Consider the following 17,570-nt stretch of genomic DNA (forward strand, 5'->3'; position numbering starts at 1 on the left):
CGAAATTAGAGAGACAGGCAGAAGCTAGTATTTAAAAATAAATAAATAAAACCTGGGGTAAAGAATTTGGTTGTTTTCTCAGTTCATGTCTAAGCATGAAATGACATGATTTAATTCACATTTTTAAGATAACCACTCTGGATATTATATGGAGAGTATTTTAAAGGGAGGCAAGTGATAGAACCAGGAGTATCATCTTCAAATCCAGACTTGAAACTCCTGTTTGTTTCAATTTCATGCCTAGAGTTTTGGAGTAAAGGCTTGGAGAACAAAGTCTTTAGCAGAAGATGTTGGCTCATTTCAGAATAGAAGGTGTAGAGATAGAAAGAAGTACACAGATATGGTTTGTTTGGTAATAGAGATGATAAGAATTGCTATTTCTTCTCTATAATAAGAGAAGAAAAGGAAGAAATATTAACTAACTCCTGGATAGCAAATTATATTCTTGGATACAGGAGGAAGCCAGTGTTGAGATCCAGCTTGTAACAGGTGTTTTACAGCTGCTTTCTAAGTGACTAGTTTTTAAGCCAAGCAATGGTATCACTTTGTATCTTATGTCATCAGGCATATCTTATCTTGGAAAAACAAACTGTCATGTAAAGTGTACTGATGAGGAATTTTTAAAAGAAAATGAGAAATTTATGTTTATTATGCTCTTTGTGAAATTAGTTAAAATGGTGTAATAGGCAATTTTTTTCTATGATTGAAATAAATTTTATATTAAAAGCTTTCAAAATGATGGCCAGCATTGTGACTGCTCATCTTGTTTCTTAAGTACATTGTAACTTTGTACAATCGTATGCTTTTTATATATCCCAACCCCTATTAATACGTTACATATATTTACTCAAGCCAGCCCAATACAAAAATTGGGCTGCTTTATTATTTTCATCACTCATTTTACTTTAACTTTTTTATATACTAGAAAGCCCTTTCTATGAATTTTCCCTTGTTCTAGACATGTGTATTTACTGGTAGTGTGTCTCTCTCTCTCTCTCTCTCTCTCTCTCTCTCTCTCTCTCTCTCTCTCTCTCTTTCTCTCTCTCTTCCTCCCTCCCTCCCTCTCTCTCTCTCTTCCTCCCTCCCTCTCTCTCTCTTCCTCCTTCCCTCCCTTTCTCCCTCTCTCTTTCATAGATATACTTTCATGCCATTTTTTCTTTTATCTAATTGTTGATCCCATGCATCTTTAAAATGGTACAATTAAAAGTGTTGTATGCTGACTAGTGCTAGTTTGTCAAGCATTTATTACCTCTCCGTGACAAGCATGTCAAGGTAAGTAAAGTAATATAGTAATTCAGAGCAGGCATTGGAAGAGCTCCCTCCCCGCCGCTGCCATTTTTTTTTCCCCTCAGTACTGGGGATTGAACTCAAGGGAGAGCTACCACTGAGCTGTATCTGCAGCCGTATTTTTATGTTTTTATTTTTGATATCAGATCTTGCTAAGTTGCCCAGGCTAGCCTCTAACTTGTGATCCTCCTGCCTCAGCCTCCTGAGTGTCTAGGATTACAGGCATATACCATCATGCTTGGCAACGCTGGGGAACTTTTACAGCTATTTGACAGAGTAATGTTGTCTTTGAATCTCAGAGTGCAAGTATGGTTCAATTCTGTAGTTCTAAAATTTATTTTTTCTATTAAGTCATTTTATTATATCATAAATGCCATTAATCCATAGCAATTATAAATTCACTGCAAATGGTTAGGGGAACATTACTTAAATTGTCTTTCTAATAAGTCTTCTTGGTCCTCTGTCCCAGAAGGAGTGGTTGCTCCCTATTTTGAGGAGCCAAATAATATGTAATATATAACTCTTTTCTAGCTCTCATCATAGTGCATTAATGATATTTTATGCATTATGTTTTGTTCATTTCTAAATCCCTTGTTTCTAGCATTTTGTTCAGCATACAGTTGACACCATTAATGTTTACTGCCTGAACAAAGGAAGGAACAGATCTAATGAAGAAGGGAGGACTTATTTATAAAAAGCATTGAAGAATAAATGACATAAAAGTAGTAGCAATAAAGTGCTATTGAAATTTGCAGAAAATTATTGCTGCTTGAAGCTAGAGTTTAGAGTGAGGAATGAAAGAAAGGGAAGGACTGACACTTATTGTTGTCTCAGAAGACACACCATGATTTGAGCTCTGAAAGAGTTAGGATTCAGATAAATAGAAAACAGCTGTAGGTAGAGGGCGTATATCATTCAACTATATTGTTAATGCTTTTTTAATATAACTCTTGCATTATGCTTATTTTGCAGACAATGTATTTCAAAGGCATTGAAGCAGGGAAGGTTCCCTATTTTCCTCATGCAGATACTATTATCTATTCCATCTCTACAGCAATTTGTTTCCAGGCAGTAAGTATAGCTTTTGAAATGAGAAATAGAAATTTCTGTTTCTAATTTACATTAAGCCAGAGGGGGAAAAATAAAAGCCTGAGAACATAACATTACATTTTATACTTTTTGTTTTTTTAGCAAGATAGTTTGTATGTTTCAAATCATTAAATGTTAACTTAATGGGCCAGACACCGTTTTATGAACAGATCAATTTTTAGGTTTAAATAGTGTGCAATCTATAGGTAAATCCTTATTCCAGAACCAAGGTTAGAATGCCCCCAATTTAATTATCCTTCCTGAAGAAAAAAAAATACCAAGGGTAAAATGTGAATTATTGCACTTCCCCAGCATTACTCAGAGAATGGGGAGGGGGAAAGAACTAGTTTAGCAGAAGCATTATTTCATCTTTTTAAGTCTGTTATTATTATTATGGATGTTAATGGTTTAAAGGGCTGTTGCAAAATTTTAGGGAGAGCTTTTATTTGTTCTTTATTATAGGAATGCTGCTATATTAATAAACTCATTAAAATCAGTGAAGTGTCAGCTAGATAGCTATCTAATGGGTACTCAGTAAATGCTTCCTGATAATAATAAATTACTCAATTATTATTCCCAAAGCAGCATTTCTATTTGAAGGCATATTAATAAATATTCTTCAAAGATATTGACTTAAATATGTTATTATTATTTTTATCACTATCATTTAAAAAATACAACAAGCAATAAAGAGATAAAAAGTATTGCTCAAGACTTCAGATGTTTGTATTTACTTAAAAAAAATCTCAAATTGAATAATCTTAGGCTGTCATGGAAGTTCAGACCTTGCGACCATCTTACTGGAAGTTCCTTTTAAGGCTCACCAAGGGCAGGTAAGGAGAAAAAAACATCTATAAAAAGATTATCAATCTCTTGTCTCCTTCAAGGAATATTCTTTCAGTGGCGAAGTTGGTATTTATATATAAATCAAATATGACCAAATTAATAAGAAATATTGAATAATCATTATTCTGACTATTCTTTCCTTATAATATTCTAGACATTTTAAACGTTCTGGATTAATATCCTGTTGTTTTGCTGACTGATAATTAGTAGCTCCATAAATACTTTAGCCTACCTTTTCCAATCTATAATGATGTCTTCTTTTTGATTAAAAATATTAAACAGATTCATTAAAAGGGTTCATCTCTACATAATTAATTGGTTTCAGTAACCATCTTCTATTGCCTGATATTTTAAGTTTACTTTCCTTTTTTCTCCTTCTTTTCCTCTTCCTCCTTCTAGTCCTTGTTCTTCCCCTAATCTAAATTTGATTCTTTGGGAGAAAGCTGGATCTAATAGGAAGAGTATGAGCTTTGGAATCCTGGAGACCTGAGTGTGACTCCAGCTTTGGTACCTTTAACCATTTTTCTGTGGGAAATTTATTTGCCCTCATGAACCTAATGTTCTTTCTCTTTGTAATGAAGCAATTACACATACTGTCTTAATCTGTTTTATGTAGCTATAACAATACCTGGTGCTGGATAACATATGTAGAAAAGAGGTTTGTTTGGCTCATGATTTTAGTAGCTGACAGGTACAAATAGCATGGTGCTGGCATTTTGGTAAGGGCCATCAGGCTATATCACAATGTGGTGAAGAAGCAGAATGGGAACTGGTGACATGACAAGCATGTAATTTGGCCTTACTTTATAACAACTTTTTCTTGGGGAAACGAATTCACTCCTACAGGACCCAATCCATTCAGTAAGGCTAGCATTAAACCATTCATGAGAGTGGAGTTCCCATCTCTTAATTATACTTCACTAGGCCACACCTCTTAAAGGTTCTACTTCTGCCTCAACATCACCACACTTAGACTAAGTTTCTAGCACACTAACCGTTAGGGGGCAAACCATATCCAAAGCATACCCTATGCATTGTATGGTTGTGGGAAAATTAAGATATTCATAGTAGTGCTTAGCACTTACTAGGCACTCACTAAATCATAGCTGCTATTAATTTTACTATCATTAAGATTAATATAACAAATGCTAACATAGTACATACCATGTCCCAGATATAGTTTCAAGATATACACATATAACACATATATAAACTTATTCCTTAAAATAATTTAATGATATAAGTGCTATCATCTCCCTAGTTTTATATTTGATGAAACTGAGAATCAGAAATGTTAGATAGAGTGACACAGCTACTAAGCAAAAGAGCTGGGGGATAAGCCAGACATTCTGGCTTCAGAACTCTTCTCAGCCATGACATTATGTATCTTTCATACTATTATTGTTTCATCACATTTTTTGGTACATAGTTTTTTGAAAATTAATGGATTTTACCTAGTAATTATTTTGGAAGGGAACTTACTTTACTTTGGAAAAGAAGTAAAAGTCACATTTAATGGCTCTTGAAATATTGATGCTGGCCAGTGATTCAAAATTAACTTCATTTTGCTATCTCCTTCAGACAGGAAAACCTTGTGAAAAGACACTGAGAGACAAAAAGTCCATCCTGTGCATTAGTTAAATGTGTCTTTTAAAAGCATTTCTTAAGTTAGGTGATGTATAACACGAAGGTATATTTTATTCTTTTATATCTATTAGAAATTGGAAGGCCTGATGCTGTTTGCTTTTTAGTCATTTAATATTTTCATTTTTGGATGTATTTTTATAGGACATTATGTTCTCAATTAAGAGAGAAATTATATCTAACACTTTTGTCTCATTGGTAAATGTTAGCTCATTCATTGTTTTCTTAATTTCCTCTGATTTCATTCATTAGAAAAATGAACCTAATTTTCTATTTGACATACTTATGTGGAAAGAAGTCGAGAAGGGTTTGAAATAACGTAATATGAATGGTTTCAGATTGGAGGATTATCTCTTTAAATATTAGACAGTGAATCTTGGTTAGTCCTTTCTGTTCTCCCATTCCATGAAAACTAAATCAAATAAAGGAAATAATTTTATTTTATAAACTTCCTTAAATACTTCTTCATTGTTTCTTCTTTTTTACAGATTTGCTGTCATGAATCGAAAAGCCCTGGATGTTTTTGGTACTGGTGCATCTAAACACTTTCAGGATTTCGTCCCCAGATTGGATCCAAGATATACAGTTGTAAAACCGGAGTTGCCGATAGAGTTTTCATGAAGATGGCTATAATTTATTAATGTGACTATATTTCATCATTATATCCTGAAGAGTTAATTATGTTGAATACAAAGAAGGGGGCCCAGCTCGAACTTCAGTGTTATTTCAATGAGAGATGCTTTTTTGTTTTGTTTTGTTTTTCTTACCAATCAGAAATACAGAAGCTTTTTAGGAAGGTGTTGCTTAATAATTAAGCTTCCTCTGTAGCCAGAATCTGATTCTGGATCACTGTAGTGGTTGACATTGTGATATATTATTGATTAAATTATGTCCACAAATGATATTGAATTATCTATATAGAAATGTAATAACAAGAGTACACTTAAAATTACTTAAAAGAGTCTTTAGTTCATTCCAATATAATTCTTGGTTTAAACTAAGAATATTTCTCATTTTAGGATTTATAAAGGATCACGGGTACGTGGATTTGGTCTGTGATTATTTTTAAGTTTTGAATTGGTATTTGTAGTAGTAGAATGTTATAGATTTGAAGGAATTCTCCATATACAATGCTGCTTTAGTATAGAGCAATGTAATTGGAGAAAAGTGGCCATTCTTACTTCAGGGATGCAAAGATGGGTTTTATACCATTGGGGTAAATGTCGTGGTATCCATGCTCTTTTTTCAACTAATAACACCATCTCTCTCCATGACCAGTAAGGCTGTTTGGCAGCCCAGTAAACCTACATACTAATGGCAGGTTAGGAACAAATGAAAATTTACACATGTGTTTTAATCTTTTACAATAGCATTACACTTGAATATTTAAAAACAAATCTTTTAAACCTCCTATAGATATATTGTGTCTGTTGTCATTTATAGAGGCTGAATTGTTTATAACTCAGTTTGTATGCCATTGTTTTAGAAAGGATCAAAATCCTATGGAACAAAAGAAGTTTTGCGAAGTTTAGCAGTGTTTTACCCTGTCAACTGTTTCACTTAAATAATAGATGTTTTACAACTAAAACAACATAAAATTCCAGCAGTTGTTAAAAAGTTTTTCATTACTAATTTAATTCATGTTCCTCAACTTCATTTTCAGAAACCACTGTCATCCTTTTTACTCTAGAATAAAGAAGTGACAAAATGTAGTCACTTTCTCTTGAAGAAAGTAGTTCAGGACAACTGATGGACATATGATCATTATTTACAGTTTTTCAGGGAAAAGTTTTACTTTTCTAAGATAATAAAAGGCTTAAAGTGATTGTGATGTCTACAGGGAATGTAAAATCTAGAAGTGATGCTATTTTTGGAATATAATTTTGTTACTAAAAAGTTTTTAGGCCATGGTAAATCATGCAGTAGAATTTGTGTTATAAAAGGGATTTTAATCCAGAGGTTAAAAATGCATAATCCCCAATATTAAATTTTATTAAGCCTTGTATTACTTCTGTTTTTATGTCATCCTGTCTTTTGTTGTTATAACAAATTGAAACCCAACAAAAAGGTAGATTCTAGTACTGTGGTAACAGAGAGTCACTTTAGTTGGGTCAAAATTTTTCATTGTGAATAACTTTTTAGAGTAGACTTGCCATTTGGCAATACTGTTAAGGGATCATTTTGGTTTCAGATTTCAAAATTGATTAATGTAGTTTTAAGTTTTTATTGACTGGAATCAAAATGATGATTGGTACTATGTTTACTTTTTAAACATGAAGTATTAAAGCACTGAGAAGCACCAGCATGAACCTCATTTTTCCTGTTCAGAATTTATGTTTGTTATATTTTTCCTATCAGGTTAAACATAGACATTTAAATCCATAAGTTGTTATTTTCATTGCCATTAAAAAGCTATCATATTGAAAAACACATTCTATTGAAATTTTCTATGATTGTTTAGCAGAATTTTGCTGGTTAAGGTGCATTTCTGCAATATATATGTATATGTATACATATATCAACAAATTGCAATCATATTTTTATTTTATATAAAATGTAAAACAAAATAACCATCCTGAAGCAGAATATAGTGGTGAATGTATAGATTGAATGAATGGTTAACTAATTTGCAGTGGGGAATCAAGAATCAAGAAGTCCAGTTTGATTCCACAATGGCAGATTGCAAAGTATACTTGTTCAAGCAAACACAAAGAAACTTTGTGTTCCTGAAGACAATTAAAATGTCTTTCTACCTCTAACTAATCAGGTATTGATTGACAATGTATTGGCATCTTAAATAAAGTCAAATAGACCTCTCCATTCCAAAATATGTTTTTATTTTTAAAATCATTTAAATTCCCAAGAAATCATGTCCAAGTAAATTTCCACCAGATTGACAGTAGTAAACAATATGCCTGTTAGTCTTTGCAATATCTTTACGTAGAGTGAAGAACAGTGCATCTGGAGCAGTAGTAAAATGGTCATTTCATTGCTATTCCCCGTATTAATAAAATCCTATAACTTGTAACAACTAAGTAAAGATTGAGGTTGCAAGATAGTTGTCTTGAATCTGTTAGATTCGTACAACTTTTTCATCAGATAGTTTTTGTGTCCATTCTGAAACATTTCTGAAAGAATATCTTTGGTTCTGTTATCTTTTTTTTTCATGAATTCTGTATTGGATTCTGTAACTTTTTTCTTGCTCTATTAACATAGATATCACTCAATTTATATCTACTTTATTATTTTTACTTTTTTGCTATTGTTTAGTCCGTTGTTATTTAATTTATAATTTTGTTATTCTTTACTCTCAGATTTTATAATTTACTTTTACCAACAACAAATACGTATTTTGTGATGGAACTCACATTGGGTATTTGTCATATTTTCTGGAATACACACATCCTTGTAGATTATGTCTAGGCTAACATTTGATTTAGATGATAATGCTGACAAAAAATAAAATGTTTATGCTTGGATTTCATCTATCCCTGAGTTTCTAAATCCTTGCCAGTACATAGGTGATAAAATCAATGTCCTTAACTCTCAAGGAATTTGGCTTGTGTTGCAGTCTCTCCTAGTAGTGGTGGCTCCCATGGAAGTGTCTGTCCATGGGAGCAGTGACTCAGGTGTTCTTGTATAAGAGAAGCCCTTAGCCAAAGGATTCATTGATTCTGCTTGTAATTTATTTTTATTGTTTAAGTAGCAGGTAGTTTGATGGAACAATGAAGTTTTTCTTTGGTACTCACAGGTGAAAATATTTATTTCTTAACTGTGACCTTGTTTAGATACCTGTTTGCTGCTGCTTATCTCCTCAATATTAATTTTCTCCTTTTTTTTTTTTGATACTGGGGATTGTACTTGGAGTGCTTTACTACTTGAGCCACACTCTCAGCCCTTTTTATTATTTTATTTTTGGTCTCACTAAATTGCTGAGGCTGGCCTTGAACTTATGATCCACCTGCCTCAGCATACCCACTTACTAGGATTATAGCCATGTGATAAAATGCCTAGCTGATGAAGAAACTTTTTTTTTTTTAGTACTGGGGACTGACTAAGGTCTCACATATGCTATGCAAGTACTCTACTGCTGAGCCACTAGCCCCTCATTTTCTCTCATAGAAAATTTGGGTAATTGAAAATGAATAGCCCAAAAGTTAAAAATCATTTAAAAAGGAACAAGAAATGAATAATTCCTGTGAGGCTGGCTTTGAAGGTGATGAGTAATAAGTTGCCTTCATTGTAGAGGCATACTAGACAGTTCTTAAACTATCTTCAGGTTCCCAATCATGTGGCTTCTTTTCAATAGCCCTTCAGGGTTGGTGCTGTCTCTTGTGGAATTAACAAGGAAAGCAGGGTCAGGGACTGCGAAAACTCTGAGATCAGGGTATGGACTTGGATTATAGGGCTGTGTAGTATTGTGTTTCTGTTTCAAGTTGTAGTCCTAGATGACTTTGTGATAGCTGTGTGGTTATGAAAGGAGTTACTATACAGAAGTGACACTGAAACTGGTTTGTGACTTCTGAAAACAGTGGAGGAGCTTGGCTATAATGTGGTCTGTATGCTAGGATTGAGCCTGTGGTCAAGAATAATATGTTCCATTTTACACTGAGATAGTGACTTTTAATTGGAGAAAGGAATTCATAGCTTTAAAAAATTATCTTGTCCCTTTTCCTTCTTCTTTTCCTCCCTTTCCCAATTCTCTCCTTTTTTTTTTTTTTTTCTCCTTCCCAGCCTTGGATTTTTCCCTTCAGAGCTGGGACTGCTAGGCAAGCATGCTATCACTAAGCTATTTCCCCAGCCAAACCAGACTTGGAGTCTTTATGCCTGACCTTTTGTTACCCCTTTACCTTTCTTCTCTTGCTGGTGTTATTTTGTGCTCCTCAGACTCAAGAGCTCCAGTGCAACCTTTGATGCCAGCTAGTCTAGTGGGGGTAGTTGTGGGGCCTCTGGAAATATCATGACGATGGATGGAATAAACATTTTCAGGGACAGTGATTTTTTTAAATACAGTTCTCTATATCTTAGGCAGGATGGAATGGAGGATAATTGCACAAATGTGGAAAGAGATGTTTCTCTGTTCATAAGGCCTTTAACTCCAGAGCAGTGTCTTACAGCCCTGTACATCACTTGACTCTGATGTCTTGTGGCTTCATTTAAGGGGCAAGAAGTAATTTATTTTTCCTCTTGCTATCTTATGTTTTCCTCATCTGTACCTCCTCCAAATCTGTTTGAAGTGAGATAATATATTGGGCTTTATCTTTTGTCCTCGCAGATATAAAAATCCCAATAATAACCTTGGTCAGACTCAGTATCCCTTTGTGGCTTGAAAAGTAGATCTCCACAGAGTGGACCAGTGGACCTATATCATCTGAAGTTGCCCCTGCAGAACTCCCTCTCTCTTTCCTTAATTTGGACTGGTTAATTTCTGAGGCTGAGTCCTTCAGTGTTGTTTAAACTTCTCTCAGTCATAAATCAGTTCCTTAAGTGAATTTTCTTCTCAGATTAATTTGGTCACCCAAGAGGGCCCTGAGGCCTTGAGAGAGGGATTAATACCAAAGGTCTAAAATGGCTTAATAAAGCAGAAGTACATTATGTGTTTCTGGTTACTATGGGATGAAGAGCCAAAATGGATGGGTGAGAAAAGACTCAGCTATCTATCTCTTCCTATTTCTTTACCTCCCAAACATGTGCTTTTCTAGAGTATCTTTATCATTTATTTCTTTAGCTTGAATTATTTAGGAGCAAAAAGAGGCATTATTTTCCTATTTTTTGGGGGGGCAAATTGAAGGTGATCTCAGAGACAGTCATCAGTCTGACTCTTCATCAGGTAAGGTAAGAGCTTTAAGGAGTGTTGAGTCTGTAAAAAGCAAACTACCTCCTTTTTTCTTCTCACCCCTCAGAGGTAAGCCAGAGGGATCTAGTCCCAGGGGGAACTTTTACATTCACATCCCCGTGGCTTCCACCACAGGCCTCCACTGCCCAACTTGACCTACTGAAGGGACAGAGAGGAAAGGGAAGTTCATTATTGAAGTACAGGCAATGTCCTCAAGCGTTGCTGTGACTATAAACCTCACTGAAGGCCAGTGATCAAAACAGGGATTGACTCATGGGTACTTTGCTCCATCAATGTGTTCAGTGTTTTGTGTCATCAAATGGCCTTGTACTGCTTAAGAAAAGATAGCAGCTATTTTCTTATTAAATTGACAATGTGTTAAAGGTAATGAGAGTTTTACATGAATAGAGTTTTAAATTTTCTTATTTTTTCTAGTTATTTTTAAGTAATAATTTGTTATACATGACAGGAGAATGCATCACAATTCATATTAAACATACAGAGCACAACTTTTCATATCTCTGGTTGTACACAAAGTATATTCACCCCATTTGTGCCTTCATACGTGTACTTAGGGTAATGATATCTATCTCATTCTACTATGTTTCCTACCCCCATGACCTCTCCCTCTCCCTCCCTCCCCTTTGCTCTATCTAGAGTTCGTCTAATCCACCTATGCTCTACCCCCCAAACCCATTATGAATCCACATCCTTATATCAGAGAAAACATTTGGTATTTACTTTTTTTGGGATTGGCTAACTTCACTTAGCATTATCTTCTCTAGTACCATCCATTTACCTGCAAATGCCATAATTTTATTCTCTTTTAATGCTGAATAGTATTCTATTTTGTATATATGCCACATTTTCATTATCCATTCATCAACTGAAGGGCATCTAGGTTGGATCCACAGTTTAGATATTGTGAATTGTGCTGCTATAAACATTGATGTGGCTGTGTCCCTGTAGTATGCTGTTTTTAAGTCCTTTGGATATAGACCAAGGAGTGGGATAGCTGGGTCAAATGGTGGTTCCACTCCCGTTTTCCAAGGAATCTCCATAGTACTTTCCATATTGGCTGCACCAATTTGCAGTCCCACCAGCAGTATATGAGTATGCCTTTCCCCCCATCTTTACCAACACTAATTGTTTGTATTCTTAATAGCTGCCTTTCTGACTGGAGTGAGATGAAATCTTAGAGTAGTTTTAATTTGCATTTCTCTAATTGCTAGAGACATTAAACATTTTTTTCATATATTTGTTGATTGATTGAATATCATCTTTTGAGAAGTGTCTTGGCCCATTTATTGATTGGGTTATTTGTTTTTTTTTTGGTGTTAAAATATTTGAGTTCTTCATGTAACCTTGCAATTAGTGCTCTATCTGATATGCGTATGGTAAAAATTTGTTCTCAATTAGTAGGTTCTCTATTTACCTCACTGATTGTTTTTATGCTGAGAAGAAGCTTTTTAGTTTGAGTCCATTCCATTTATTGATTTTTTATTTTAATTCTTTAAGTCTTATTAAGAAAGTCAGGGTCTAATTTGACATGATGATTTGGGCCTGAAAGCATTTCCTCTAAAAAGTGGAACAAGACACAGATGCCCTCTTTCACCACTTCTGTTTAACATAGTTCTTGAAATACTGGACAGAGCAATACAGATAGGATATTAAAATAGCACTATTTTAACATAGGATAGCAAAATAGCACTATTTGCCGATAATAGGATTCTATACCTAGAAGACCCAAAAAATTGCACCAGGAAACTTCTAGAACTAATAAATGAATTCAGCAAAGTAGCAGGATATAAAATTAACACCCATAAATCAAAGGCATTTCTGTATATTAGTGACAAATCCTCTGAAACAGAAACAAGGAAAATTACCCCATTTACAATAGCATCACCAAAAAATAAAATACTTGGGAACAAACCTGACAAAATAGGTGAAAGACCTCTATAACAAAAACTACAGAACGCTAAAGAAAGAAATTAAAGAAGCCCTTAGAAGATGGAAAGATCTACCTTATTCTTGGATAGGCAGAATTAATATTGTTAAAATGACCATTCTTCCAAAAGCACTATACAAATTTAATGCAATTCTAATCAAAATCCCAATGACATTCCTCATAGAAATAGAAAAAGAAGTCATGAAATTCATCTGGAAAAAATAAGAGACCCAGAATAGCTAAAGCAATTCTTAGCAAGAAGAGTGAAGCAGGTGGCCTCACTATACCACACCTTAAACTATACTACAGAACAATAGTAACCAAAACAGCATGGTATTGGTGCCAAAATAGACTTGTGGACCAATGGTATAGAATAGAGACACAGAGACAAACCCACATAACTATCGATAGTTATCTTATATTAGACAAAGATGCCAAAAACATACATTGGGGAAAAGATAGCCTCTTCAACAAATGGTGCTGGGAAAACTGGAAATCTATATGCAACAAAATGAAATTTAACCCCTATCTCTCACCATGCAAAAAATTCAAAGTGGATCAAGGACCTAGGAATAAAACCAGGGACACTGTGCCCAAATCATCTTGTTTTGAAATTTAATTTATAATGTAAAAAAGAAAGTCTTCAAAGCTACAGGAAGGAAGCAATTCTATTGCATCTGAATCTGAGTCTACAGGGTTTAAAAGCCTGTTCTTGCTGGAGGGAATCACTAAGCCTCTCTTAAGCCTCAGGAAGGAGGATGAATGAGTCTAGGAAACTAGAGGTGCATTTAAACCATCTGGGCATCTACACGCCCCCCTCCCACACTCCACCAGAATACTTCCTGTAACTTGGATTAAAGTTCAGAAATGGGATTACAGTCATTGTTAATCCTCACTTACAGACTGTTTAATTGTTCTTCTTTGAATATAGAACCTTGATGTTAATAGCAGTATACCCAGCCCCAGGAAAAGGATCAGACTTGTTCTAGGCCTTTTGTGTTACTCCTTTTTTTCTAAGTAGCCTTTTTTCTGAGGGCAGTCATGTGACCAAGTTTTGACTAATATGATAAAATGGAAAATCTGGGAAACTCTTAGACCCCCTCTCCCTCCACAAAAGAATAGCCTTTTGGGACTCTTTCCTTTTTCTTTTGTGCAATACACTTCTATTAGTCAGTCTGGTCTAGTTCTGTGTTAACAATCATATTTTACAATTTGGAGTAAGAAAGTTCAAAGTTGAAAAATCACCATGTTAAGATATCAGGAAGAAAACCAGAATTTGCCAGACATCTGACATGCTTAAACCAATGAATTAATAATAGTAACTACCTATAGCTGAGCATTTTGAGAAAACAAACTTTTTATCACTTAAGGCCATAAGAATTCTGTTACTTTCTAGCCAAAAACATTTTTTTAATTGACACATTCCAACCTTATATAGATTAGGCCTCAGTTTTATTTCTGTCATATACTTCCTTCCAAACATTTAGAATTCTCTTGTTCTCTCCTCCTCTACTTCTGCGAGTATTCTAAAATATTCAGTAACCTCTTCTTTGAAAGTTTTATTCATTTTTTGAAAAACCTTAAGTTTGTTATAACATACAAGTGTCCTTCAAAAAAACAACAGTCCCTCAGGCCCTATGGAAATAAGTCTGCACAAAATCTAAAAAATAAAACATGCTTTGAGCATATTTCAGTAAATAAGTTGTCTGAAATTCTGTATTTTTCAGTCACTTCATTATTGTGCTGTGGCAGTCAAATAATCCTTAAGGTGAAGCCAATGCCCTAAATCCAGCTTCATTTCGGATTGCACCTTCCATGTTATTTTCTGCCATTTGCCCTAAGTCTTTCCTTAGGGATAAGGTTGCTGTGTGAATGGCATCTAAAGTTTCAGATCCTTGTTATATCTTTTCCCGAAGAATATTTTCCCATTCTCATTGTTCTTTCCCTTGCTGTGGTTTTCTAGGCAAGATAAACTCTGGATAGATCTCATGGAAATAAGTGTGGCCATATAGTTTAACCACACACACACACAAAAAAAAAAAAAAATCAGAGAAACTCCAAATGAACCCAAACTGCCTGACTGAATGGGTTCTTGCATGCCAGAAGGTATTTTCTGTACCAGATGATCTGTGGGAATGGATTCTTGGCAAACAAGATAGTATTGCTGAGCTGATTTTTAAGCTCTGCAGAAGCATTCTGTTCTGGCCCATGCCACTACACCAAACCTACAGGCTTGGTAATTGGTTCTTCCTCATGTACATTTTGCTTATCAGACAGAATGTTTTTCTGCTCTTCTCAGTTGCTAATACCACAACTATTTGCAGCTTTACTTTCCACTAAATGAGATTCTTGCTACAGCAGCCAAAGCAAATTCTAACTGGGCTAGTTTACCAAACAGGCTGAATGTAGAGAAATCTGTAACCACACTCTGCCATCTTTAGTCAGCAAGCCCTTGCCTGATCTTTTGTCTCTGTCTTTAGCAGTTGCTAGTCCCTCCAGTAAAGAACATTCCATTTAATTATGATAATCTGTGTATTCACCTGTTGCTTCTTTAAATTATGGTATTATATATTTTAGGAGCAAAGACTCCAGTTTATGATCCATCCCAATGCCTGTGTGAGCCCTTTATAAAAAGAGTGGAATTAGGGTAGGAAGTGTCGTTCTTAGCAGCTGCCTATTGAATGCCTGGTAGCTTTGTGGAATCTGCAAACCAAATATCTCCCCTTAGCCATCCCTGTGAATGTCTGGAAAATATTATCCTTACAAATGATTTTGTAAATACTCTAGGAAATTGGCTTCTACTACAATCCAGCAGTTATGAAGCCAGTTTGGCTTCAGGTCCTAGACAAATGATTTGTCATCTGTTTCATTTGTTTGTTTTTTACTGACAGAGTTGGAATTCTGGATTATTCCCCACTTCAAAACTTCCAAATCCAAACCAGAAATATACAGGGTGGGATACAAGGCTCTTCCCACTCAGTTTTACAGAGTGAAAATCATTGGCAGTTTGCCCAGAATTATATTTTGTGTCTGGCTTTTCAATATAACATTGTGATTTAATTCTTTTTTTTTTTCTTTCAGTAACAGGATCTTAGATATTAGAGAGTGGGTAAGGGTTGGGATCACTTATTAGGATAAGTTGAAATGTAATAAGTAGCTTCTTCAATATTCATTTTTAGGGGAAAAAAGAAAACATGTAAACAATGAGCCTCTGATACATGGTACATTGTTTATATCACATTCAGTTTTCACACCTTATAAAGTAAGTGGCATTAGTTCTGTTTTACTACTGAGGGAACAGGAAATGAAAGAAGCTGGTAATTTGCCTAAGGTGACCATTACTGAAATTTGCACTCATTATCTCCAATAATTGAAAGTTTAAACTTAAGTAACACCTTTTATTCACTTCAAGTAAAAGTAATCATATATCATTGAAATAAAAACCTTGCCTCCAAAACTATTTTTTTACTGGTTTTTATTGGTGCATTATAATTATACCTAATAGTTGAATTTATTATGCTATATTAATGCATGCACATAACATAATTGAATCCATCTCATTCTCCACTTTATTTCCAGCCTAGATAGAGGAACAGGAAGTGGATTTACCTCTTCTCCTAGAACAGCTAAAAAACTTGATTGTCAGTGTAGAGCAGTGAACCCTAAGAGAAGGTAAACAAATGAATGGAATCCTATGATTGTCCTTACTGACGCTTGAAGTATGGTTCCAGATGGCAGCTGAGGGGGAGACAGCTAAGCAGAATCCAGAGGTTTCCCTGAATTCAAAAAACAGAGCCAAGAATCTAGACAGGCTGAAGTGGGTGAAATTCATAGGGCAGAGAACAGAAAAGGGAGAGCTGAACAGAAAGCAAACTTGGTGATCTAGAGAGGGTGCCCTCAATACTTTAGCTCTCAGTGCCTGTATGGGGCAATTACCAAGGCTGGAGAGAAAAACATCTGAAAGGAGAATAGGGAAGAATAACTGCATTACATAAGGCAGTGAATAGTTCCATAGCCAGAGTAGGGAACTTCATGATTCAAAGGGCACTATATAGAGTAGCCAGGAAAGTATTGATTATCTTAGTATGGGAATAAAATTAACCCTAACCTAAAACCTATTCCCATCTCACCTGTTGAAGCCCAAAAATTATCTTCAAAAATCTCAGTTTCCAGGTAACTCTGCTAGAACAAACTACAAGAACATTTAAAGAGTACAAAAATATTCAATATACAATAAGATTAAATTCAAAATGTATGGCATCCAATTGAAACTTATCAAGCATTCAAAAAGCCTGGAAATACAATCAAATCCATAAGAGGAGGAAAAAACAGAAATATTCCCTCACATGGTCACAAATAATAGAACTAATGCAAAAGGACATTGTAATCATGTGCCATACACTTAAGAAGATAGAAGTTGAAAAGACAAGGCCAGATTGAGCGTGTTAAGGGGAGATGTGGAAGATATAAAGTAGAACAGAAAATGTAGATTAAAAATACAATGGAGCAGCTCAGTTCACAATAGCTGAACTGGAACTAGCCTAGGTGCCCTTCAACAGATGAATGGATAAAGAAATGTGGTACATTAACACAATGGAATATTACTCAACCATAAAAAGAAATGAAATTATGGCATTTGCCAGAAAATGGACAGAACTGGAGACTATCATGCAAAATGAAATAAACCAATTCCCTCAAATCAAAAGGCCAAATGTTCTCTCTTGATATGTGAATAGCCAATACACAATAAAAGAGGGGTGTAGGGAAGTATAGAAGTACTTTGGATTAGATGGGGGAATTAAGGGAATGGAAGGGGAATGGGAATAGGAAATAAAATTAATCAGACATTACTTTCCTATGTGTACCTATACATGACCAATATAATTTTACATCATGTGCAACTAGAAAAATGGGAAGTTA

At 34.8% G+C, this 17,570-nt stretch overlaps 1 protein-coding gene across 6 annotated transcripts in view; it reads left to right on the forward strand.

Moving 5' to 3' along the window:
* Tmem135 (transmembrane protein 135) overlaps positions 1-6,868 on the forward strand; it is a 227,149-nt gene extending 220,281 nt beyond the window's left edge. For all 6 annotated transcript variants that reach the window (XM_026401522.2, XM_077797667.1, XM_026401523.2 and 3 more), the window contains 3 exons: positions 2,260-2,358; positions 3,142-3,209; positions 5,355-6,868. In XM_026401522.2, coding sequence (XP_026257307.1) covers positions 2,260-2,358; positions 3,142-3,209; positions 5,355-5,487 — 300 coding nt within the window. In that variant the 3' untranslated portion in view covers positions 5,488-6,868. The remainder of the gene's footprint in view (positions 1-2,259; positions 2,359-3,141; positions 3,210-5,354) is intronic.
* Positions 6,869-17,570: the final 10,702 nt, after the last annotated feature.

The sequence above is a fragment of the Urocitellus parryii genome, chromosome 4, assembly GCF_045843805.1.
Source record: "Urocitellus parryii isolate mUroPar1 chromosome 4, mUroPar1.hap1, whole genome shotgun sequence".
Lineage (NCBI taxonomy): Eukaryota > Metazoa > Chordata > Mammalia > Rodentia > Sciuridae > Urocitellus > Urocitellus parryii.